The sequence below is a fragment of the Prunus mume genome, linkage group LG3 (assembly GCF_029339155.1).
Source record: "Prunus mume cultivar Tortuosa linkage group LG3, ASM2933915v1, whole genome shotgun sequence".
Classification (NCBI taxonomy): Eukaryota; Viridiplantae; Streptophyta; class Magnoliopsida; order Rosales; family Rosaceae; genus Prunus; species Prunus mume.
The window spans coordinates 13,638,694-13,662,398 of NC_142700.1; the positions used below are offsets into that span (position 1 = coordinate 13,638,694).

Below are 23,705 nucleotides of genomic sequence, written 5' to 3' on the forward strand. Positions count from 1 at the left end.
TAGTGCCCAAAAAACCAATAATGGGTCAGTTTAATGCCAAATCCTTTTGGGAAATGTTCTTAAATACCACTAGTAATGTAGCAAAATTCTCAAATAGTACCATAGAAAATAGACAAATTGACCATATATATCGACAAAATATTGATACTTATATTTATGTAATATCAAGACTATATATGACTGTTTGCTATAAATGGGGATAATATCAATAGCATATCAAGATGATATCGATATAAGAGGATCTACAATCATGCTTTCTATTTTTTAGTTAAAATTAAGCTAAAAACACACAAAAGCTATTTTAAGAGTTCTCTATAAAAATTCAACTTCAATATAAGTGATACTCTCTAGTTAAGAGAGTCATACTATTATTTTTTTATTTTTTTAATATAAGTGATAATCTACTTTAAACTAATCTAAAATACGGGAAGGGGGATTTGAACTTGGGTGCAGAGTGGGGAACACATCCATTTTAGCCAACTTGTCTAAGCCTATGTTTGTCTCTTTCTTTAATTCAACATAAATGATGCATCTCTATGAATGAAAGATATATATATATATATATATAAATAATATATATATATAATAGGCATATTAATTAAAGGTTTAAAATACTCATCAAATAAGGCATCATTAAATTATAGGAGTCACTAAGAGTTCATTCTTTCTCCTCAGATTTAGGAGCTCGTCTCCCTATTTTAGTAGCGGGATAGAGAGCATGGTCGAAGGTGTGTTTTCTCACTTTCTTTTTAAATTTTATTTTAAAATGTGTAATCTAGGGAATCCATAATGAGACTATTTGCTACAATAATACTGCTACTTGAGAACTTTGCTATAACAGTAAAGGTATTTAAGAACATTTCTTAATATTTTTCTTTATTATTTATGTGTGCAAGGCCTTAGAGAGAGGTTACCTAAAAGTAAGGACATCCATAGTGAGGGCCCTGATTATAATTTATATGTGTGTATAAATATCTTGATGATTTGTTCCTTAATATTAAATTAAATTCGTCAATTTCACAATTTATAAAATTGAAACTAAACGTGCGTCATGCAAATTGAAATCATAGCGTCCTTCAATGTTAATGTGTTAGAGAAGGATACGTGGTGACTCAGTAGTCGCTAGTCCTTGGTCCAAACACTTCACTACTCGTTGATCTTTCTCGCCCCTTTTTTTTTTTTCCTTTTGTTGTCAACATTTTTATTATTGTTACTATTATTATCTTTGCAATACATATTGTAAATTAATTTAAGGTTCTTCTGATATTCAAACCACAATATTCTTTTGAGATCCCCTCCCTTAACTAATAGACTTTTATGCCGATAGAAAAAACAGAGATGGAGGTTGCCGGCGATCTTCATTCCGGCCAAGGCCGGACCATCCCAAGAAATAATAATATAAGGCAGGGCCACTTAATATATCCACTCGAGAGCCAAAGTAAATTTGTTTTTCTTTGTCAAACTGTAGCAAGATTGTATTACGTTATGAGGACAATACAAAAATAATTTACCAAAACATTATGCAAGTAGAAGTATTGTAGCGAGGTAACTTTAAACATTATCACAAATTTTTGACGTCATACTTTTCGACTTATCGTTGATCATATTTTTCGACCGACTACGAGTGACAATAACCAGTATAATAAATGGACTTTACCTTTCACATTGTGTAATCAGACATTGACCACAAAATAATGTCATCTTTCTAAAAGGAAATGTAAAAAGATATATATATTTTAGCACATTGACCCACATATTAAGCAAACATGACATTGGAAACACACTGTGTTGCGTGTTTGTTGTTGCAAGCATAGAAAGCTCAACTATCTATCCTTATTATAATGGAAAAAAATTCAGTACACAAAAAAAAAACAAAAACAAAAACAAAAACAAATGAGGGCTGCTACAAGTTAAATTATTTTTCTGTCTTTAATTTTATTTTAAGGTATCTTGTTCCTAATACTATTTCGTGTGTGGTACTCTTGTTATTATCATACTTCCTTCTAAATTCTGATCCGGCTTCACCTTGACAAAGTCCACGCATCCCTCCAATTTGCTCACCCCCTCCTGCTTCTTGGTCTACATTGCAAAACATATCTCCACTTCTCAAATACCCTCTCTCTTTTTTTCTTACAAGAAATTATTCGGTGTTTATAGTAACACCACCTGATATGCCGACATGATGTTTACAAATTTATCTCAAATAAATTATATATAATTGAAACTACTATATTAAACAGAGTGCTACTATTTCCATCCCCCTGTCCTATTTCCTCACCCACCTTATCTTCCCACCCACTATATAAATTTGAAAAAATAAAATCCTATATTTCCACCCATCATTATTCCTAAAAGACCATTTAATTATTAATTCAAGAAAATTCTCTTTGCTAATCCATTAGGGATCCAGATCCTTTGCTTTGGTTTTTCTCATAATTAAAACACACAAATATATTTTCCTTAAAACATAAATTAATTCCCTCTCTCATTCATTAATTTATTTGGCGTCTCTTTGTTTAATTAAGGAGTTTTTTTCTTTTTAATTCTTATGAAATTGAGTTTTTATTTTAGGGTTGAGGTTTTTTCCTTAAGTCCTTAAAAGTCATTTTGCGAAGGGGTAAATTTATATATAAAATTTTGAAAATAAAATGGGTGGGAAAATAAGACAGGTAGGTGAAAATAGTAGCACTCATTAAATATTAGATACGTTTATAATTTGAGTGATTTATAACACCACGTCTCTGGTGTTGCACAATAACTTCTCCCTCCTCAGCCATCGCTTTCATGTGTATACATTGGCCCACAGACGTATAAAACCTCTTCTATATAATATCCGTCATTGCATATATATTACATATATATGCTCTCCCTCGAAACCATCAATACAAAACCATCTATCTCTTAGAATCTCCACAATCGTATACCTTCTTTTGTTACCTTTCCAGACATTTTCTTGTCTTTCCTCGATATATACGCACTGTACCTGCTCTCTAGCGTGGGAAAGAGATCACAAAAACCAGAAGTATTCGGTGTACAAATTTTCCAAAACTAGAATTACATGATCATGGCCAAGGCCAGGAAAGAAAGCAGACTCGCCAGGTTTTTGAAGTCCCCAATAAGGATTTTAATCATGGCCAGGGACTTCTACATCAAGAGCATGACAGAGTGCTCGGGTACGTTTGATTATGCCGCGGCGATGGGTTGCCCTACCCAAATCCCAAGTTCTTTGCCTAAAAGCTACAGCACCAACTCCACCAAATCCAGCGCCTCTAACAATGAAGATTACCTGGAGCTTCTGAGGGCTGCTTCTACTAGGAGTGTAAGAAGTAAAGTTGAATTCGATCTTGCTCGAAAAGCGCAACAGCATAGGCAGCCTCCAATGGCGGCAGTGCCCAACACCGTGCCTCGCAGTCGTAGCGTTGGGATTGGAAGGATTGATGAAGACAAGGCTTGTGAGTTTGATGAAGAAGAAGTCAAGGTGAAGAGAGATGTGTATCCAAGAAGTAGAAGTTACGCTGTTTCTAGGAGAACAATTATGTCCTAGTGGAGCAAATTGTGCAAGTCAAATATGAAAGAACAAATTAGAAGGGAGGCGGACTATCTCTCAAAGTCAATTGTTTTGTGTTGATCTTAATCCTAATTTCTTCAAGTCTTTTAGCTAAGTTGATTGTTGGTAGGGATTTTGAACCAACATTAATGTTTAGTTTGGAACTTTTGTTGTAGTTTTGTGATTCTTAAACTAATTGTGAGATATATATATATATATAGAACTTCAATTAGTCTTCAATTAGTACATTTTTAAAAATAAAGGAAACCGTATATTGCATTTATAAATCAAGCATAAAGGCTAGTCATAAAGGTCAGTGCAAGAACAACCACAAATACCATAGGGTTAATATAAATGTAGAAACGCAGTAACCACGAAAGGTTAATTCATATAAGAGAAAGAACACCAACATCAACATTGTACATTCTTTGGCTAGCCGCTAGCTCATTTTGCATGTCTTCAAATCTCTATTGAGTATCTGAAACAGTCCTAGAACACGAAAAATATATCAATTTCTAATAAATGTTCTCTTCCAAATGCAGATCATCAATCGTCCATTATTTCATGTGGAAAACAGGTGAACAAGTTTGAGTTAGTTGGCCAATGTCTTTCATTATTTGGACCCTTGGAAAAAAAGGAATTTGCAAGACCAAAATGCACGTGGTTGGTCGAATTTCTTTATTCAGAGTAATTTTCCATTGGGCTTTTGGGAGTTGTTTAATGGAGTGGTGGTTTATTTCTTTAATTTAAAGTCAATTTTAAAGTCATCGCAAAATGTTAATAAATAGAAAATATTGGTAAACAACTTGATAGTGTTGAGCCACTAACATGGATGATACAATAAGTTTTGGATGACGGTGCCCTATAAGTTTTCAATGAGAATCTCATTTACTATAAGCAACTCTCATATTTATAGTAAATAAGCAACTCTCATATTATATGCGCTGTACAAATTTGTGTATACAGAAACGCTCAAGCGTTAACCGGTTGGTAAGTTAATACGGCATTTTAGGAACAAGTCATGGAGGAGGAAAAGTCCCTTGATTTTAGGATACCTGATTTGATAGGATATATTATCTCCTCCAGGCATGAGCTGGGGCATGATATACACACCCAGGCTTGGATATTTATTAGTGCTGCTGAGTCGTATTTACACTGAAGCTCTGGGTGAGTGGGCCCACCAAGTTTTAACTCCGTCGTTAAGGTTGAAATCTCTTTGTATTAGAGCAGAGTGCGTCCACTTTGAGATTGCAATCTCAAGCCTGTTTGACATCGTTGCAAGTTGCAACAGTCTTCTCAATGATTGAAGGCGCGATTGATTCTCAAATCTAACCACAACTTTTGAATATATTGCCAAGTGACGAGATTCATAATACCATGATGAACTATAGTTGCATGCCTAAAGTATATTTTCTAGTTTTTCCATTGAAGTGACCAATTATCTTATTTTCCTACTGATCCAGTTTGCTGCAAATCATTGGCATGAATCATGCATCCACTAAAGCCCACTTAGGCCCGAAGAAGAGAGAGAGAGAGAGAGAGAGAGAGATGAACTAAAGAAGGAGTCTGAAATGAAACAGCGCAAGAGAATGAGAATTGTTAGGGTTTTAACTTTATATTTTTTTTTAAGTTTTGTTTGAATTAATAACATTTCTTTAAAAAAAAAAAAAGTATTCCAAGCCGGGCGGCTATACTATTTCATTTTAAAAAATTAAGAAAAAAATACCGAGTATAGCCGGGGACTATACTATTTGTTTTATAAAAAATAGAAAAAACTGAGTCTAGTCGTGTGGCTATACTATTTCTTTTTTAAAATTGGGAAGACAGAGTATAGCCACGCGGCGATACTATTTTCTTTTTTAAAACAAAAGGGTATAGCCGGGCGGCTATACTATTTATTTTGGAAAAAAATTTAAACATCCGAGTATTGCCTTGCGGCTATACTATTTATTTTTATTTAAAAAACCAAGTATCGCCGTGAGGCTATACTGTTTCTTTTTTAAAATTGGGAAGACAGAGTATACGCCACGCGGCGATACTATTTTCTTTTTAAAAAAATAAAAACATGGTATAGCCGGCCGGCTATACTATTTATTTTTGAAAAATTTAAAAACCAGGTGTTGCCTTGCGGCTATACTATTTATTTTTATTTAAAAAAACCAAGTAGAGCCGCGAGGCTATACTATTTCTTTTTTTTTGAAAAACAGGGTATAGTCGCGTCGCAATACTATTTATATTTTAAAAATTAGGAAAAAACCGAGTATAGCCGTTCTGCTATACGAATTTTTTTTAATATTAGACAAAGGAGTATAGCCACCGCTATACTATTTCTTTTTTGAAAAATTAGGAGAAAAAAATCGAGCATAGACATCTGAACGGCGCAAGAGAATGAGTCTTGTTAGGGTTTTAACTCTAACATTTATATTTTTTAACAGTTTTGTTGTAATTGATATCATTTAAATATATATATATATATATTTTGGTCAACCTATCATTTAAATATATTAGTTATAAATATTTAACACAAGATATTGGTTGGTTGGAAATGAGAGTATACGTTGGAGGGTTCGACTCCCACTAACTCCAACTTTATAAATATAATTAACATTTATGCAAACCAGTTTGTCGGTCCAAATGCCTAGTCATAGTTTAAGGAAGAGCCAAAGAACCTCAAAAGGGAACAATAGAGACTATTATTGATAAACAAAAATTGGGGAAACAAATTTAAAAGGAAAAAAAGGATCCGACTATATATATATAGTCGCACGGCTATATTATTTTTGAAAAAAATAATTAAAAAACAAAACAAACAAAGTATAGCCGCGTTGCAATATTATTTCTTTTAAAAAAATTAAAACATAAAAAGATGACATAATTTTGTATTGTATTGTGAAACCGATCCAAATCAAACTGGAATAAACATAAATGTGCATAAAGAGTAAACCCAGAAGTGACCCTGACAATGTTGACACTTGCAACCCATAAACCAAAAAGTGGACACATGGCATCGACCATGCAATCATTTCACAGTCCCCCAACAACACTTTGAGAAGATGGGAGAAGAGTTTTGTGCCAAACATATCAAGTGGCTTTGTTTGCATATGATCTTTAGTCTGCTGCTTTGCTCAAAACCACAGCTGGTTACTGGCACAGTTATCAAGTCCCTGCCAGGATTTCCTGGTTTCCTTCCCTTCAAACTTGAAACTGGGTGAGTCATCTGCTACTTAATAGTGATCATTCCTCTTTCAACTCCTTCTGTTTTCTTCGTTGAATTTACAAATATTTTGGAATAAATTGATCCATGAATTTGTAAGATCATGCCTAATTAATCTCAGCACATTTCAAATATATCTGTGTGTGTGGCCTTGGTGATGGGTTCCAGGTATATTGGGGTTGATGAGAAAGAAGATGTGCAGCTCTTCTATTACTTTGTTGAATCTGAAAGAAACCCAAGGGATGATCCTCTTATGCTCTGGCTCACTGGTGGTCCTACGTGCTCTGGTCTATCTGGGCTTGCTTTTGAGATAGGTTTGTACACCAAATGCAACTTAGACTAACGTGCTACTATATTTCTATGACTTTTTTTTTTTTTGCTTCTTTGTTGTGATTTATCATTTGATTAATGTGAAAGTCTGGTGCTTTAGTCTAGTATCCATGTTATACACAATTGGCCTCCAACAAATTCTGTACATTGTTTTTTTGGCTGCGAATCTAAGCGGCAATCATATGATAGTAGAGATTGTGAACCTGAACGACACATCACACACTCATAGGAATAAAAGTCTTCGTAATACTAATAGTAGTCTAGAATGAGAGTTTGAACATAAGAGCATTTCTCATAAAGTACAATTTTACTGTTCCAGAAAATAAAATAAAATAAAATAAAACAGAATTATTGTAACTTTATCTTTTTAAGCTTTCTCGATCACCTTTCCACTGAATGACTGGTCTCTAACAAGTGCTTACCAGCTTCTAATTCCTTCACAGTGAAATTCTTTCCATCTTAAATGAGCCTTACCCTCAGTCCGCAAGAAGCTTTTGACTAATTTGTGGTTTTGTGTAGGCCCTATGAAGTTTAACATGGTGGAGTATAATGGTAGCTTACCAACATTTGTGATTAATCCGTACTCATGGACAAAGGCAAGATAAATTTATACCTGTTCAAATGTGCATGTTAACTATCCTTATTCTTGGACAACTGCTCTTCTCATTACTGCAATTTCCTAATGTTGTTTTCTGCATAATCGTGATGCATTAGGTTTCCAGCATAATATTTGTGGATGCACCTATTGGCACCGGGTTTTCATATTCAAGAAGCTCGAAAGGGTCCAGTGATATTTTGTTTATTAATCATATTTATGGTTTCCTCAAGAAGGTAAATTAGCACAACAATTGCAGTGAGATGATATGCAAACACAAGCACCCGGCATTATGCATGATAAGATGTTTCGTGACTCTACTAAGATCTGTATCTAGTACAAAAGAGAATATTGTTCTTTACTTTAGCATATATGTTATACGTTCATGAACTTGATTTGCGTGCATCGTCTTCTTCTTATTATGCAGTGGTTACTCTCTCACCCTGAATTCATTTCAAACCCAATCTACATTGCTGGTGACTCATTCTCTGGCATGATTGTTCCAGTTGTCGCTGAAGAAATAGCAAAGGGTGTTGACATATCAAACAATTTCTCATATAATTAACTGTCGATGGACTCATTAACCAGCTTGCTATGATACTGCAGGTATTGAAGCCGGAAGCATACCAGAAATCAATTTCAAAGTATGTATTGTAGTACCAAACTTTGTTACTTCACCAGGAAGTTGCATTTTCTAAAGGGCGTAAGAACTTTTAGAAACTTTTCCAGGGTTATCTACTTGGGAACCCATTGACAGATATTAATATTGATGCAAATTCAAGGGTTCCATTTGCCCATCACCTCGCACTTATACCAGATGAACTCTACAAGGTACCTAAAACAATCAATTATCTATATTCTCAAGTTCGTCATCCATGAATGTAACGCATCTAGTTTCCATCCATCTGCTTAGTTTGACGTACTTCTAATATGAATATTTAAGTGGCTGCACATTTTTCTTAGTCAGCAAAAAAGAGTTGCAAAGGACTGTACACAGGAATCAACCAAAGCAATAAACAATGTGCAATGGATATCCAGGCTTTCTCAGTGGTGGGAACATTTTTACATATATATAAATGTATATATGTCTTTTTCCTATTCAAACTAGAATTATAATCTGTTTCCCTACATTTTATCCACATTGTTTATTAGATACCATTTTGTTTGCCTTTGTAGTGCACTGAAAAATTAAATTTTGAGCACATCTTGGAGCCTCAGTGTAGACCAAGCTCCGACACAAATAGTAAGGACCACCAGAAGAATCTCCTGGAAAGCTCGGAAGATTCGCAATTTAAACTTAACTTGATTCACCTGAGCCTTCTTCCAAAACTTCAAGAGCCAGGACTTGGTTTTCCAAAATTTGGGTGCAGGGTAATTCTTCAATTTTCCGTAGTACTTCTAATGAGCTAGGTGTTGCGGAAATGACGGCCCTCTTTACAGGATTACGAGAATTTGCTGATCCAGGTAGGGTACCACCATGTCATGGTCACCGCTGCATAAACATATACTCCTCAAATACCTCAGAAATTCACAAATCTAACTTCAACTAAATTCGTTTGTGTCACCAGTTGGGAAACGATGCCTAGTATTTACCACATAGGATAAACTTTGGGCGACCGCATGAGAAGAGATGAGTGCAAAACCTGTATATTAGAGCTCGATAACTTCTGGTGTTGAGAGATAGATGATAGCTAACCACACTTTGGAAATATCTTCTGTATGGCAAGCTGCTGCTGTTGCATCTCATCCAGAAAATCCTCTGGTTTTATTCCCAAAAGGTAAAACGAAATGTCATAAATTTTTGTTTACAGCAGGAATTTTTGTGTATAATATGCACGGACACGCGCGCGCGCGCGCACACACACACATCTATGTAGACTTAAGCATTTCCTACAGTGAGTTTACTTTACAGTTGTTCAACATTCTCTTACATTGTGAACATGAAGCGCCTTTTGACCATGACATGGTGGTACCCTACCTGGGAACCCTCGCATGGATTAGGTCTCTGAACTTTACCGTCGTTCATCTCTGGAGACTGTGGCTAGTTGACGGTGAAATTGCACTGTAGGCTGAAAATGCTTCACAAGGTAGCTACATAATTTGTAGCAGGTTTGAATTGAAATCTCGCTTACTGCTGTTGTTTCCTGTGTGCAGATACTCAAGGAAACATTCAAACAACTTTACATTTGCAACTGTTAAGGTAAGAGTGCTTGTGAATTTCCTACACTAAGGTTAGCAGCGGAAATGATGGCCTAATAATATAGAAAATTGAATTATTCATAATTTGTTGGTTCTGTGCAGGGAGGAGGTCACACAGCTCCAGAATATAAGCCTAAGGAGTGCTTTGCCATGTTCAAAAGGTGGATCTCCCAAGACCCGCTGTGACCACCGTTTCCAGAGTTGCAAACTTTTTAGTTACATAAGCACCTTTTGTTACCATGTTTCCATATTATTTAATATTGAATTTGGATAAAAATGTTCAATAAATTTTGTATATTTTATGTCTGTTATGTGGCGATAATATTGTTGTAAGGAAAATATTCCCTCCTTATTAGGTAAGTAAGAGCTCCTACAGTATAACATGTGTGCAGAAGTTTTTCTTTTTGTGTTTTTAACGAATTATTGCTGTATATATGTCAAATTATGATTTGTATGAAGGAGTACATGTAAGGAGGCAAGTAGTCAAAATAGTCATCCGCACTCATTTCTCCCTCATTCTTTCATTATGAGAAGTACCAATAACAGCTCACATAATATTAGTTTTCAACCATAAAAATTCATTTCATTTAAAAGCTGCGGCATAGTATAAGCTGGAAACCAGAGCTTAGAAAACATAACAACCCCTTGGCCAAACTATAACTGCCAGAGAAACGATCCCAAACAGCGTGTCGTAAATCGTTTCTTGTTTAAAGCTAAGAACCAAGCAATTTCAGTGGTTTTTGGTTATTTTTTTCATCAAGATGCGCAGGGAAGAGAAGAGACGCAAGTTCAATGAAGCTGTCCTCAACACACTTTTCCCGCCTCCTTCCCCTCCATCATCACCACCAGTACACACACACTCTCTCTGATCTTTTTAATAATTTTCTGCAACTTTTTCATTGTAACTAAGGATAAAATTGTTTACAGCCAAAAGATGAAGAAGTGCCATTGAGCATTTTACATCAAAACTTTGAAGAAGACTCGGGGGAGAGTGGGTCTGCAACGACGAGCGGGGACGATGATGGTAATGGTGAAAGTGACCCTCAGAGGCTTACAAGGGCTCAGCGGAAGAGACTCCGCAAGAAGAAGCTCAAGGAAGATGCTTCCCGCCGTAGGGAACTTATTGGGCCCCTTTTACCTCCAACCGTCGATCAAGGTGAAAATGAAGCTCAAGGTGTTCGACGTAATGCCTCTGAGGAACCTGATTCTGCTATCGTCGAGAAACCAGGTTAGAAATTTTTTCATATTTGCTGTTGTGTTTTTTAAATTATGGGTTCTGTTTTTGACAATTTTATATGACAAAGTGGAAACTGAAAATTCACACGAGGCTGGGTTTGTTCAGGAGATGAGCCAGCTGCTTGCAGTAATCAGAACAAGGTAAAGCAAAGGAGGAAGGCAAAGAAGCTGGCCAGGGAAAGAGAGCAAGATTGAAGGAAGGGCAATTATGCACTGAAATTTTTCTTACTAGAAGTTTGCATGGTGGTTAGAAAAAATTAGCTTACAATGTGACGAAAATGAATGATTGATGCTTCGGATGACTTTATGATTTGTATACTTCTCTGGATACTGAAAATTGAAATGTATACCAAAATGATGTGCGCAAATGCTTAAGCTCGGTTCTATAACAGGTTGAGCTTCCAATGTTTCTCAACCAAATTTATTACATTCTAGGCTACATGGTAACTTCTTTTTTTTTTTTTTTGTTGACAAAAGTAGTAACATTTGGATTTACAAGAATTACTGAAAATCTAAGCGGGAGATGCACTCGATACTTCTCTGTACATCCCGAATACATGTAAATAAACATGCACTAAGAACCATAAGGGGAAAATGTAGAAGTGAATTCTAAATATAAACTGGAGAATGAAAGTGTCTGCATATTGCTAGACTAGCCTCATACATAACATGTAAGTACGTGACCGGAAATGATACTGGTCCGGGAATTATCTGCTACCTGCTACCGAAAGTGACACTAGTCCAGGAATTATCGGAAGCTTCGCATAGCGCATACACCATGAAGAGCCAGAGTTCCTATAATCAAGAATCAAAATATGAAACACCATCATAAGTTCTAGACGATTAATGCTTAGAGCTTATCAAATACTACAATAAGCTATGAAGAATGAAGAGTAATGCTAGCAAAATAAAACAGGGTAGGTAAGGTAGCTAAGTGACAGCAGTAGCTAATAAAACAGAGTATCAGAAATTTAATATGTGTTTCTTTTTGTTTGTCTAAAGAGAAAGGATGTAATTATCTAATTCCTCATTAAAAAGGGGAAAAAAACAATTAATATTATCATTGTTCCCAGCAATTTAGATATCATCATGGTCCTCAAATTGTCATCATCTAGAAACAACTGCCCAGAGACCTTTTATGTGTGAAGCTCTAACTTCTCAACTGAACAAATCCAAGACCAATATTTTAGTCATTTTATTGTGTACTATTTGGAGCATAGTTTTAAGTCACAACACAACAAAGGCAAACACACATTATAATGCTTTGCTTGCTTTTATCATCACCTATGAAAAGTGGAAAATCATGCTCCCATCATGCACCGCTTGAAAAATCTAAAACCCACCAACAAGCCAAACACCTTTGGCTTTTGCTCAGCTAAAAAGCTAATTAATTAATTAATTAAGCAAACCCCAAAAGCAGAATAAGCAAAAGCAAAAGCACTTCCGTACCTTTCTTTTTCAAAGTGACCGTAGGATGACTTGAATTGATGGGCTAATCTTACTCGGACGGGTAATCAAACGGCACGGTCGAGACCGCACGATCCATTGTGCTCGGGTGCACGTAACCGTATTTGCGAAGCACCTGATTATCAGCGAAATTCAACGCTTTCTCCATCCCATCCCAACACGAATTCGCCTTGTACATCTCGTTGTGCCTCCCACTGCACGGCTGGCATCCGGTGAAGTGCGTGATGAACGGTCGCCTCCAGCTCCCTCTCCCGTACCCCGCCTCGCTCAAATACTCCTCCCGAAACGCACCGTATTGCTCGCTCACCTTCTCCGCGTGCCGCCTCCTTAAACGCACCGCATTGTCCTCCTCCCCTCTCTCTATCTCCGCGTACCGGTCCTCGATCTTGTCAAGCGTCCCGACGATCTCCGCCCAGTACCCTTCGAAATAATACTCGCTCTCCAGATAAATCTTCTTCCCCCACTTTTCCTTCTCCTTGTAGATCAAGTAAGCGAGGCCCGTCTGATCGTCTGACTCCGGGAACGCCTTGTCCTTGAACGTTGACCGGAGGGTTTCTCCCCATTTCTCGTAGTCCGGGGTCTGCGGGCCCATGCTGGCCCACACCTCGAGGAAATCCATGGTCCACTGGCAGTTCCTGATCAAGAACACGCCGGCGTTGAGCCCCGTCCAACTGTGCGTCTCCATGACCAGGTGGGCCCAGCCGTGGACGACGAGGTTGTGATTCTTGTACCGGTCCAACGGGAGCTTGAATTCCATGTCGGTGAACAACGCGTCCGAGTCGACCCACCAGATCCACTCGACCTCCGGGTGGGCCACCATGGCGGCCCGGATTACTGCCAGCTTGGCCCAGTAGCTGCCCATCCGCGGGTGCAGCAGCGCGTTGTTGTAGAAGATTTCGTGCCCGTGGAGTCTACAATAGTCCACCTTGTTCTTGAAGAATCGCAAGAGGAGATGATCGCCGATAGGATTGCGACACGCGGCCGGCTGAGATCCCGTCACCATCAGAATCCTCTCCCCTGCTCCGGCGGCGAGAGAGGGGTGAAGGAGCAGCCACTGCTGCCGCTTCTCGTCCCAGTTCTGAACCGGGTCCCCGAGCGTGTACCGGACTTCCCGGTCGTCGTAAAAGGTCGGGTCCGGCGGGTCGCGGCGTAGGTTAGCATCATCGGCGCATTGATCGGGTTCGGCGGTGGGCGGCGGAGAAGTTACCGTACGGGCGAAATTGGGGGATGAATAAGTGCTTACGAAGGAGTAAAAAGTGAAGAGGACGAGAAGAGCGAGAAATGCACCGCTGAGGAAGAGCACGCTATCGGCGAGCCAAGAAGAGGGCTTGGTTCTGGGAGAGGGTTTCGACATTGGAGGGAGCTCAGGCGAGAGCATTATAGCTGTGTGTGGCTGAGATTGGGTTCTCAACGGCGTCCTTTGGCGGCCATAGATGGATGGATGGATGGATGAAGTTTCTTTAATCTTCTATTCTGGTCTCTCTGCTGGTGTGTAGATAGATATGCTTAGCAGAGGGTTTAAGTTTTTTAAGTGCGGCTTAAAGGGAGTGTGCACAGTCGGTTTTGAAGCGCAGAAGATGCTAAAGTACGCCACAAGGAAGGCAGGCAGGAGAGAGGGCTTCAACGTGATCAACGGCAGTGCGAGGGTCCCATGTCTGGTCAAGTCTTGTTCAAGGTGACACCTGGATTATGTAATTATGAACCGACACTTTTGGGTTAGAAATTTCGTGACCAACACCAACGGTTACAGTTTTACACAGTGTATGGCTGCGTTCTATCGGAGAGGTTGAGGGTATTATGGTCATTTTGAGGAGACAATAAGGAAACATGGACCTTGTTTATAATCCCTCAAAACTATATAGTCCAAAACTTATTGGCCAATAATCTCTGATTAGCATTTGACCCCTGAAATTAAAAAATTCAAATCAATAAAAAAATATGATAAAATCGCAATGACTTTATGATAATTATATGAATAATATTACAAATACAAGCTCATGCGTTTTTAAAAAGTAAACTCAAAACCTTAATAACTGGCAAATCCTAAAGTTCCATAATAATCCTAAACTTAACTAACAAGAACACAGTTCAAATCCTAATTTTAAAATCATATCGAGAAAATAATATCACAAATGGTAACTTATTCTAAAATTAAAAATAAATATTAAATAAAATATTTTCCTCACCAAAAACATGTTCACTTTAAACTTGCTCAAGCAATCCGAAAATTCAAACAATAATTCGTTCCTCCATTTTTAACGCCATAATCAATATTTGAGTATAACTTTCATGCCTTGCTTGATTTCTTGCCAATTTTGAACCAAGTTATTTTCTTTATTTTTATGCGTAGGAATTTACCCATATTTTGTAAGGACATTTCATGTTAAGAGGGACAATAATATACTAACTTACACTGTATACGAATATTAAGACTCGAACCCAAAACTTTTCCTCAAGGGAACAATTGCTCTAAACTAAGTTATTTTCTTTATTTTTTCTTTGTAGGAATTTAGCTATATTTTGTCCAACATTAGTTTATAATTGGTTGATTCAATTCAACTATGTATTGAACTACACATGTATTTTCATTTTTTCCCTAGAAAATGGTTAGCGCATGGAAAATTCCCCAATTGGAAGAAGTGTCATAGATAAAAGATAATGTTTAAAAATTAGAAAATAAATAATCTGCATTGATATTTTAGTAAACAATGATAAACACAAACACAAAGAGAGCCAGATACGAGTGTCAGAAGATTCACAACATAATGACTTCCATATGTAGTTTGTTTATACTTTACCTCTCTAATCTAATGCCCTAATATTTTAATTCATTTTATTAACATAAACAACTAGTTCATCCATAAGCATATATAGGCCACCAAACTCATGTGTTTTTCTATTGGCCAAGTGCTCTCTCTCTCTCTCTCTCTCTCTCTCTCATTTGGCAGCATTTCCGATTTGATAATATATTAGAGGCTTCGCTGGTCCACTCTACGGATTCTAAGGATCATAAGTTGAAATAAAAATATTATGATTAGATTACAACAGAAACTTCTGAGGAACTCAATTCCGGATGCACAAAACCATAGTTCTTAAGCACTTGATTATCGGCATAATTCAAAGCCCTCTTCATCTCATTCCAACACGAATCGGCTGAATATTGTGGATTGTGCTCTCCACTACACGGTTGACAACCTGTAAAATGCGTCACAAAAGGTCTCCTCTCACGCCCCTGGAGATATTTTTCTCTCTCTGCATCATACCAGTCATTCACTTTCTCCGCATGTCTCCTCCTCAAAATGCCCTCGTTTCGCTCCATCTTAATATAACTCTCGGTCAAAGTATCGTATTTCCCAACTAAAGCCAACCAATAACCTTCCAAATTATACTCTCCTTCTAAATAAGTCTTGTCCCCCCATTTCTCCTTATTCGTAAAAAGTAAATAAATCAGAGATGATTGATCGTCCGAGACTGAGAATAACTTGTCTTTAAATACTGATGTTAAAATCTGACCCCACCTCTCAAAATCCGGACTCAATGGGCCCATCGAGGCCCATACATCAATCAAATCCATAGACCATTGACAGTTTCGAATTAACAATACGCCGGCGTTAAGCCCAGTCCAACTTTTGTTCTTATCCTCATAAACCATATTGGGCCAACCATGGACCACAAGATTGTGGTCTTTGTACCGGCCCAGCGGAACCTTAAACTCCATGTCGGTGAACACGGCGTCAGAGTCCATCCACCAGATCCATTCAGCTTCCGGGTGGGCCAGCATCGCGGCCCGAATTATAGGTAGCTTGGCCCAATAAGAGTCCATCTTGGGATGCAAGTATGCGTCGTTGTAGAAAATGTCGTGGCCATGGAGACGACAATAGTCCACCTTGTTCTTGAAGAACCTCAGAAGGAGATGGTCGCCAATCGGGTTCTTACAAATGGACGGCTGCGATCCGGTGACAAGGAGGACCCGATCTCGTGACCCGGCGGTGAATGACGGGTGAAGGTCTAGCCAAACGCGTCGCTTCTGGTCCCAGTTATTGACCGGCTTCTCTATGATATAGCTCAGTTCCGGGTCGTCGTAGAAGGTTTCATGGGGTGGGTCGGAATGGAGAATCGGAGCCTCCGCCCCGTAATCTGAGGCTTTTGCAGAAAAAGGGATGAAGCCAAAATGGGGTTTGTAATGGTAAAGGGTCAGGGACCAGAAACAAAAAAGGCCGAAGAAGAGGCCAGCGAGAAAACAAAACCCGTCTGCACAGGGTTTTGTTTGATGGATCGATTTCGCCATAAAAGTTGTTTGGGGGCTGAGAAATTAGTGTGAGGGAAACTGGTCAAGACTTCTTTTTTAAGATAGAGAAATGAGGTTTGGGGATTTTCGATTTTGGGTGTGGCTTGGGAGGCAAGTGACACTTGCCTAAAATTAATTTATGTTTTGGAAGACGTTTATGGGAGACACGGATTGTTTTCCTAAAAGCTATGGAGGCAAATATGGTGGGTAGTTATTGCAGTGTTTTATGATTGATCTACTGATCTAAGGTGTTTTACACTGTTTTTGTGCTAACCCTTGGCTCGATCGGTCATGTATAATTTTTCAGTGTAATCGTAACATCATTCAGAGTAACTTAAGTGATTTTAAGACTATCCAAATGTTATTTGAAACTTCATCGATAAGTAAAATATTGATTCATCACATAGAACCCGCTAATAGTATACAGAAAATGAGTCAAAAAAATTCTTTAAGGCGTGCGGCTTTAACTCTACAGTTTTACTTTAGAAAAAAATCAACAACATAGATTATCTCCTATACTAATTTCACTGCTAAATTTTTTTAGTTTATTAGGACAACTTTGTAGACATTGCATTTGCAATAAATTGATCATTTCCTTTGTATCTTTAAAGATATACTGTAATCAGCTAAAAGATCAAGTAAGTTAATTACATAATTAGATATGCATTTTTATCTTTAGAAACTTTCTCCACACATCCCCCAAAAAGGAGGGAAATCTTCAAGTCTTGAGCTAATTGTGTGAATTTCCAAAGCTGCAGATTACATAAGTTATTACGAAATCGTTGCTTATTTATCACCAACAACTTTATGCTTTTCATGCTTCTCATTTGCTTTTACAATTTTTCTTTTTCTCACTTACTTGCAACGATGACTCCATGGGCCACCAGAGAAAACGACATGCGTAAATGTTCTGTCTGTGTCCGTGTGACATAATGGCCCACAGGCCCAAGTATTAATTATTTTAAATTAACTGCCGGTGGTTACATAAACAAGAAGCTTTCATAGCTCAGTTGGTTAGAGCACCCGTTTAGTAAGCGGGAGGTCTTGAGTTCGACTCTCAATGAAAGCAAAACAATTCTTTTTTTTATCCCCTTTTGTACGGGCTATCCTAATAAGCTTCGAAGTTAGAAAGAAATAATATTTAATTTAAAACACAAACCACAGGGAAGCCAGCGTCTTTATTATATTGGATTTTGATACGAACATTACAACTTACAAGTTGTTCTACACGTCCGGCTAAATACTCTAAGACAATTTTTTTTTCAATTTCTGACAAATAATATATATATTTTTTTTGGAACCAAGCACAACGTTTAACATTGTGCTTGAATTTGAGTGGCAATGGGCAATCACATATCTACACTACACCAACTTCAGTCTTCAGCTACACAAAGAAGAACAACAAACAAAAGACCTCACCCACTAGTCCACTAGAGGGCATCTGCCTAATTTACTAATTCAGCAACCTTCTAGATCGCGCCATTTGAGGTAAACAAGCCCCGCACGGTAATGAGTGTACGCGCCTGCCACTACTAATATGTGAAACAATTGGTGGCTGTGCCCTGCAATGTCGAATTTCCCAGGCATCCATCGTTCTGGAACCCTTGTGGCATAAACCAAGGCTCCAACCCCATAGAGAGCCCCCATTAGAATCTCATACCCGGTTGTGTGGAGTGCCTCAGGTTGATCAGAAAACAAGACAAGCTTGTGCATAACAGGTAAAATCCCAGACATGCCCATGCTTAAAAATAGAGATACACGAACAATACGATATTCAGGATTCTGAAAGACTGGTATGAGGGAAACCAATACTGTAGCAATTCCCAAGAGGGTTATAAATCCCATGTAGAGGTTGCAGAAGAAAGGGTTACACATGAAGGAGTAGTAGACAAGGGGGTAGAATGAGGTAGATATAAGGGCTGCAATTCCAGCATAGTCCAGTCTGAGCATGATATATGACATTCGCTCAGAATGGCATGAGAGAAGATGGCATGCACTGCTGGACAACAAGCAAAACATGGCTCCTCCCAAGAAAGCAAAGAATGGCCATCGTGTGATTGGCCTCAGCATAAGTGGTGCTACTATGTTTGCTAAATCCTCCTTCATGCTACTCTGCAATATTCAGAACAACAAATAAATAAAAAGCTATTAGCTGGATAAATCTCCCCATAAACATTAACATTGACAATGGAAAGTAGATTTACATGAATTGGGGATCTTAGTTGCTCATGGTTTATACAGTTAAGTGCACCAAGAACTCACACAATTCGATTGTGTGTGTTTGTGTGTCTGTTCAATTTAATACATTTCTTCAAGGGGCTAATAATTCATTGCAACTAGTACTCTAGTACCATTAGTCGCATAATAAAATTGTAAACTGCTCAACATTAAGAATGCATCCAGCACTAGATGTCAACCATTTAGGAAATAGGACACAACAATCAATGCAGAGTATGCTCAATTTCCCCGCATGTCATCTTACATGGACAATTATATGATAATTTGAGTAGCCAAAATATAAAATTATTTCAACATAAATAAACCATTTGTTGCTCCTATTGGGTTGGAGAAGAAAGTAACAGTTAAATGTTCATTAAAGGATGCAAGACCCTATTTAGCATAAGCTATTTGACAGAAAACCATGAAGAGGTAATTCAACTTCAAAAGTAATTCCAGGGGCACTAACACATGGGTTATCTTATACACATATGACAACTGAAACAACAGTAGATCAATTGTTTGCAGAACCCAAAAAAGAAAAGAGAGGACCCTGTTGATAATTAAGAAAATCAGGAGAACAAGTGTCATTTCAGCAGAGAGTGACATTGATGAGGACATCTTTGTCAAACCCATTAGGGTCTACAAACGAAAAAGATGGAAGAGTAAATTATTTAATTCGGTCTTCAAATCCTGCAATTTTGGAGCAATAGATGATTTCTGCGTTTTTAACTTGTTTTCTAAGTTTTCTATACTTTGAGGATTTCTTGACATCAGACATTAGAGACCAATAAATGCAAGAAATTCCCATACAAACAGGTTCAGCTAAGAGAACATGATGGAATACTCTAAACGCCTAACAGATAATTAATAATATAACAAATAATATCAGCAATCGTATGATAAGTTAACATAATTCGTTCTAGGGCTTAAAGAGTACCAGAACACAAACATCAGTTTGGTTGCCATGGGAGAATCGTTGAGGCAAACAATTATTCAGAAGTTCCATGACATGCCAACCAGAGAGTGACGGCAGCAGATCCATTGAAGGTAATGAAGTCTTCAACTCTTCTCTAAGTCTGTTCAGATGAGGCATGTTGGGTAAGGAAGGGAGGCATGTCATGAATTCTTCATGTAATTTGTGCAAATCAGCTTTTTTCAGCACATCAGGAAAATGCTGTAGAGCATGAAGATCAACGACCTCTGGAAGCTTAATTGCAGTGTATATGGTCAGGGAGAGAAAAAGGAAGAACCCGATCAAATGCCTGTGAAAGTACTAATTTGTTAGAGAAATGAGATTGTCAAGTGTTGAAGTTTATGCCCTTTGAGTTCCTACATTTCAGTTACCAAAACGTTATATGCATAAAAGTTAAAGACAACTAACAGGAGACCTCTGGAAAAAAAGGCAAGGAGACATACTTCTACATTAGTGAAACGCCGTAGGTTTGACAAAGAAATATGGAAGACATTTTCAGCTCATTTGTATTCGAACAGTCTAATCCACTTTAATAAACTTCAGAAGAAATAACAATATTTTAAACAGTTTTTACTTTCTCATTATAATTCACAAATGTAACTCCCCATTAAATATTATAAACTTCAAGGGGAAAAATATAGAAACTATTTGAATTAAGCACCAAATTAATAGCTGTTACCTGAAGGCGACAGACCTACTAAACAAATTATAGGTACAGACAAAAGAATCATATAAAACCCATTTATGTATTGAAAAAATGACTCATAAACAGGATAAAGCCTTACGTCCAAACATTTAGCGTCTCATTGTGGATAGTAAACATACTAAGCAAGACCTGCTTCAACGGCCATTCGGACCGGTAATGGCCCAAAATGTACTCGTTGTCCCTTAAGTAGTTGGGTAAAGTGTGGTACTCAACCAGCTGATACTTCACCTTCTTCCACAGCCGCTTTCCTTTACCTTCCTTCGGTGAACACGCCTGATGGTCCTCCATTGCTTCAGATGACAGTTTTGAATCTTCAAAATTCTGGATCTCACTGCCCATTTTCTGTTTATAAGATACCAAAGTTGACCCAAAAAAATGAAATTTATAAGATACCAAGAAATGAACCCAGATTCTAAAGCATTGATCTTTCATTGCATGGAAGACAAAAGATCCAATATCACATCAAATTTTCCTTTTTGAATTGAGCTTTCAACAATTGCAGATAGAACATAAAAGTAAAAACCCAACAAAAAGAATTTATTTTCCCTTTTCTTTTGCTGCATTTTCTTGGAAACCAAGCGGCACACAACATCAACAATCTAATAACAATCATTTGCATAATTGTGGGAAAGCAAAGCTCAACAAGAAAAACCCAGATGAGAAAACGTACCTGCAACTTGAAGAACCACCAGCTGAGAAAAATCAAAGCAGCCCCAGAAGAAGATTCTTCTGGCTCAGACGGGTTTTTAGTGTTTGCCTTTTTTATATATGTATATTCGAGCGGTGATAATCAGAAATGAAACAATTGTCGTTAGGAATAAATTCCAAAAACGAGTGTTCGGATTATGAGAAGCCAAGGAATTTTGTCAATGACTGGGTTTTCTTGGGGATCGATAAAAACCCACAAGAGAAAAATGGACGTCGGTTGCTAAAATAGCTTGGAAATTGAGAGGAGAGATTCGTTTGAGGAGATGCGGAGATGCCAATGGACGTTCCTCGATCGGGCAGAGAGGCTTATATGAGTTTGGGTTTGGCACGTTTGGAGGAAAATGACTTGTCTTGTGAATAATGAAATATATTTTTTCAAGTGCTTAGTTAGACCACGGCAGCCTCGGAGATTTTATGGCATTGAAAAAAAAAAAGGTAAAAAAGGATTTTTCAATACCAACCACACAGGAAATTTATTAAATGAACAAAACATACAGACATTGTCATGTGCCGACATTATACACTATGGACAAATTGATATGAATTCTTAAATTAAATACAAAAAAATAATTTAAAAATTACTAATCTAAAAATGAAAATAAATTAAATAGAAAACTAGCAAAGTCTTGGACATATTAAAGACCACTCGCCACTTTTTTCGACTTTTAGAGCTTTCATCGCTATATGTGAGGTGAGCACTCCTTGAGGACTATATTTCTAATTTTTTATTTTTATTTTAAATAAAAGCTAAAATCCTGAAAATATATGAAAAATAACTAAAAATTTGATTATTAATCATCACCTATGTCGTCATCATAAAATTAAAATATAAGGAATGGCAAGGGAAGGGGGAAAACTTCCTCATTTCTTTGGGCATACAATTTCAGATAACCATAAGCAATGCTATGTCATTTTCAAGTGCAATTACCAATACAAGGGCGAAACTAAAACAAGGAAACAAGGAAACAAAGATTACCTAATAAAGAATGAAAAAACAAAACAAAACTTGAAGATAGAGATTGAGAGAATGTAAAAACCAAGGGATATTTGATGGATATTGTTGAACTTGGATGGCGGCACTGCAACCCATTAAATTTGAACAAAGCCCATCCAGTCAATCTGCTGGGTCAAGGAGGATTTTTAAATGGGCCCTCTTCTTGGGCTGTCCATACAATTTGAATGTGGATGGCAACTACAAAACCAATTCTTGGAAGATCACTGCTGGTGGCTTGTTAAGGGACTCTAATCTAATGGTGCTTGGATTTGTGGTAGAGGTGTCAAACGGGCCGGGCCGGGCCGGCTCATCCCATTTAAATTCGTGTTTTAACGTTTTCGTGTTGGGCCGGGTCGGCCTATTTAATTTATTAGGCGGTGCCGTGTCAGCCCATTTAGTAAAATCATTAATCCTCGCCGCCCAAAGCCCATGTCCATATTGAAACAGGGCGCGCGGGGCTCGTGCCTTGCCCGTGCTCATGCCATACTCGGGCCCAAGAACCAATCCATTTAATTTGAATTTTTTTTCACTTGATTTTTTTTTCCACTAGATAATTCAAATTATAAACCTTAAAAATATAATTAGAGGCAAGAAATGATGAACTATTTGAAAACATTAATCAATCAAACATCCAAACAATATGAAATGTCGAATGGCAAAAAGTGTCCAACTCCACAACATCCACTTCAACTTTTCATCTTTAAACAACTTATTATTTTATATGTTAAAAAATGTATTGCCTTGATTATAAGATAAGCATATACGTCATATGTACTGATTAGATATCAAGTCCAATGTTGTTTAATTAATTTGTAGTTGATATGTTTAATTAATTAAGAACCCAAATAATTTCCCTAAAATGAAAGACATCAAATATATATTTATGATTGAAAAAAAAATATATATGAACAATGACATTAGATATCAAATTATTGCATTTTGACTTTTGAGAAAGAAAAAAAATGTTAAGTGGGCCGTGCTTGAACGTGCTCGGGCCAAGCCCGCCCATGTCGCCATGGGCCAGCCTGGTCCATTGGACCTCATTTTTGATCTGCCCGCCCAAGTTTTGTGTGCCAAGCACGCCCATTAATATTCGTGCTCGTGTCGTGCCGTGCCTCATTTAAATGGACTGGGCTCTTGCCGTGCTGGGCCTGCCCATCCCATTTGACACCTTCTTTGCTAATATTGGAACTGGAAATATTGTGGAGCCTGAGTTATGGAGTCCTTT

The 23,705-nt window shown here is 37.6% G+C and overlaps 6 protein-coding genes and 1 non-coding gene across 8 annotated transcripts; 4 read left to right on the forward strand and 3 right to left on the reverse strand.

Annotated features, from left to right (window-relative positions):
* The first annotated feature begins 2,855 nt into the window (after positions 1-2,855).
* On the forward strand, positions 2,856-3,722 carry LOC148918795 (uncharacterized). Its single transcript, XM_089048958.1, has one exon. The coding sequence runs from the start codon at positions 3,059-3,061 to the stop codon at positions 3,542-3,544; it is 486 nt and encodes a 161-aa protein (XP_088905084.1). The 5' UTR covers positions 2,856-3,058; the 3' UTR covers positions 3,545-3,722.
* A 2,854-nt stretch (positions 3,723-6,576) lies between these two features.
* On the forward strand, positions 6,577-10,187 carry LOC103336437 (serine carboxypeptidase-like 2). Its single transcript, XM_089048708.1, has 13 exons — positions 6,577-6,755; positions 6,930-7,075; positions 7,611-7,687; positions 7,806-7,922; positions 8,114-8,216; positions 8,293-8,330; positions 8,416-8,517; positions 8,650-8,736; positions 8,863-9,091; positions 9,255-9,271; positions 9,371-9,750; positions 9,841-9,886; positions 9,988-10,187. Exons 1-13 carry the CDS (start codon positions 6,601-6,603, stop codon positions 10,069-10,071), a joined length of 1,581 nt encoding a protein of 526 aa, XP_088904834.1. The 5' UTR covers positions 6,577-6,600; the 3' UTR covers positions 10,072-10,187.
* Positions 10,188-10,358: 171 nt separating this feature from the next.
* LOC103336819 (uncharacterized) lies at positions 10,359-11,702 on the forward strand. The gene is made up of 3 exons (XM_008239927.3): positions 10,359-10,733; positions 10,813-11,113; positions 11,228-11,702. Exons 1-3 carry the CDS (start codon positions 10,647-10,649, stop codon positions 11,314-11,316), a joined length of 477 nt encoding a protein of 158 aa, XP_008238149.2. The 5' UTR covers positions 10,359-10,646; the 3' UTR covers positions 11,317-11,702.
* LOC103336447 (galactomannan galactosyltransferase 1-like) lies at positions 11,482-14,261 on the reverse strand. The gene is made up of 2 exons (XM_008239489.3): positions 12,571-14,261; positions 11,482-11,916 (listed from the first exon to the last, which is right to left on the reverse strand). The coding sequence occupies exon 1, from the start codon at positions 13,964-13,966 to the stop codon at positions 12,620-12,622; it is 1,347 nt and encodes a 448-aa protein (XP_008237711.2). The 5' UTR covers positions 13,967-14,261; the 3' UTR covers positions 11,482-11,916; positions 12,571-12,619.
* A 994-nt stretch (positions 14,262-15,255) lies between these two features.
* LOC103336826 (glycosyltransferase 6-like) lies at positions 15,256-17,155 on the reverse strand. The gene has a single exon (XM_008239940.3). The coding sequence runs from the start codon at positions 16,874-16,876 to the stop codon at positions 15,623-15,625; it is 1,254 nt and encodes a 417-aa protein (XP_008238162.2). The 5' UTR covers positions 16,877-17,155; the 3' UTR covers positions 15,256-15,622.
* A 716-nt stretch (positions 17,156-17,871) lies between these two features.
* Positions 17,872-17,945, forward strand: TRNAT-AGU (transfer RNA threonine (anticodon AGU)). The gene has a single exon. It is a non-coding gene; the product is annotated as a tRNA-Thr (tRNA).
* Positions 17,946-18,016: 71 nt separating this feature from the next.
* Positions 18,017-21,826, reverse strand: LOC148918797 (heptahelical transmembrane protein 4-like). 2 transcript variants are annotated; one of them, XM_089049200.1, is made up of 4 exons: positions 21,446-21,826; positions 20,855-21,117; positions 20,046-20,358; positions 18,017-18,988 (listed from the first exon to the last, which is right to left on the reverse strand). In XM_089049200.1, the coding sequence occupies exons 2-4, from the start codon at positions 21,112-21,114 to the stop codon at positions 18,335-18,337; spliced, it is 1,227 nt and encodes a 408-aa protein (XP_088905326.1). In that variant the 5' UTR covers positions 21,115-21,117; positions 21,446-21,826; the 3' UTR covers positions 18,017-18,334. The 2 variants fall into 2 exon arrangements, with proteins under 2 accessions (XP_088905326.1, XP_088905325.1); XM_089049199.1 differs by having other exon boundaries at positions 20,034-20,358; positions 21,446-21,823.
* Positions 21,827-23,705: the final 1,879 nt, after the last annotated feature.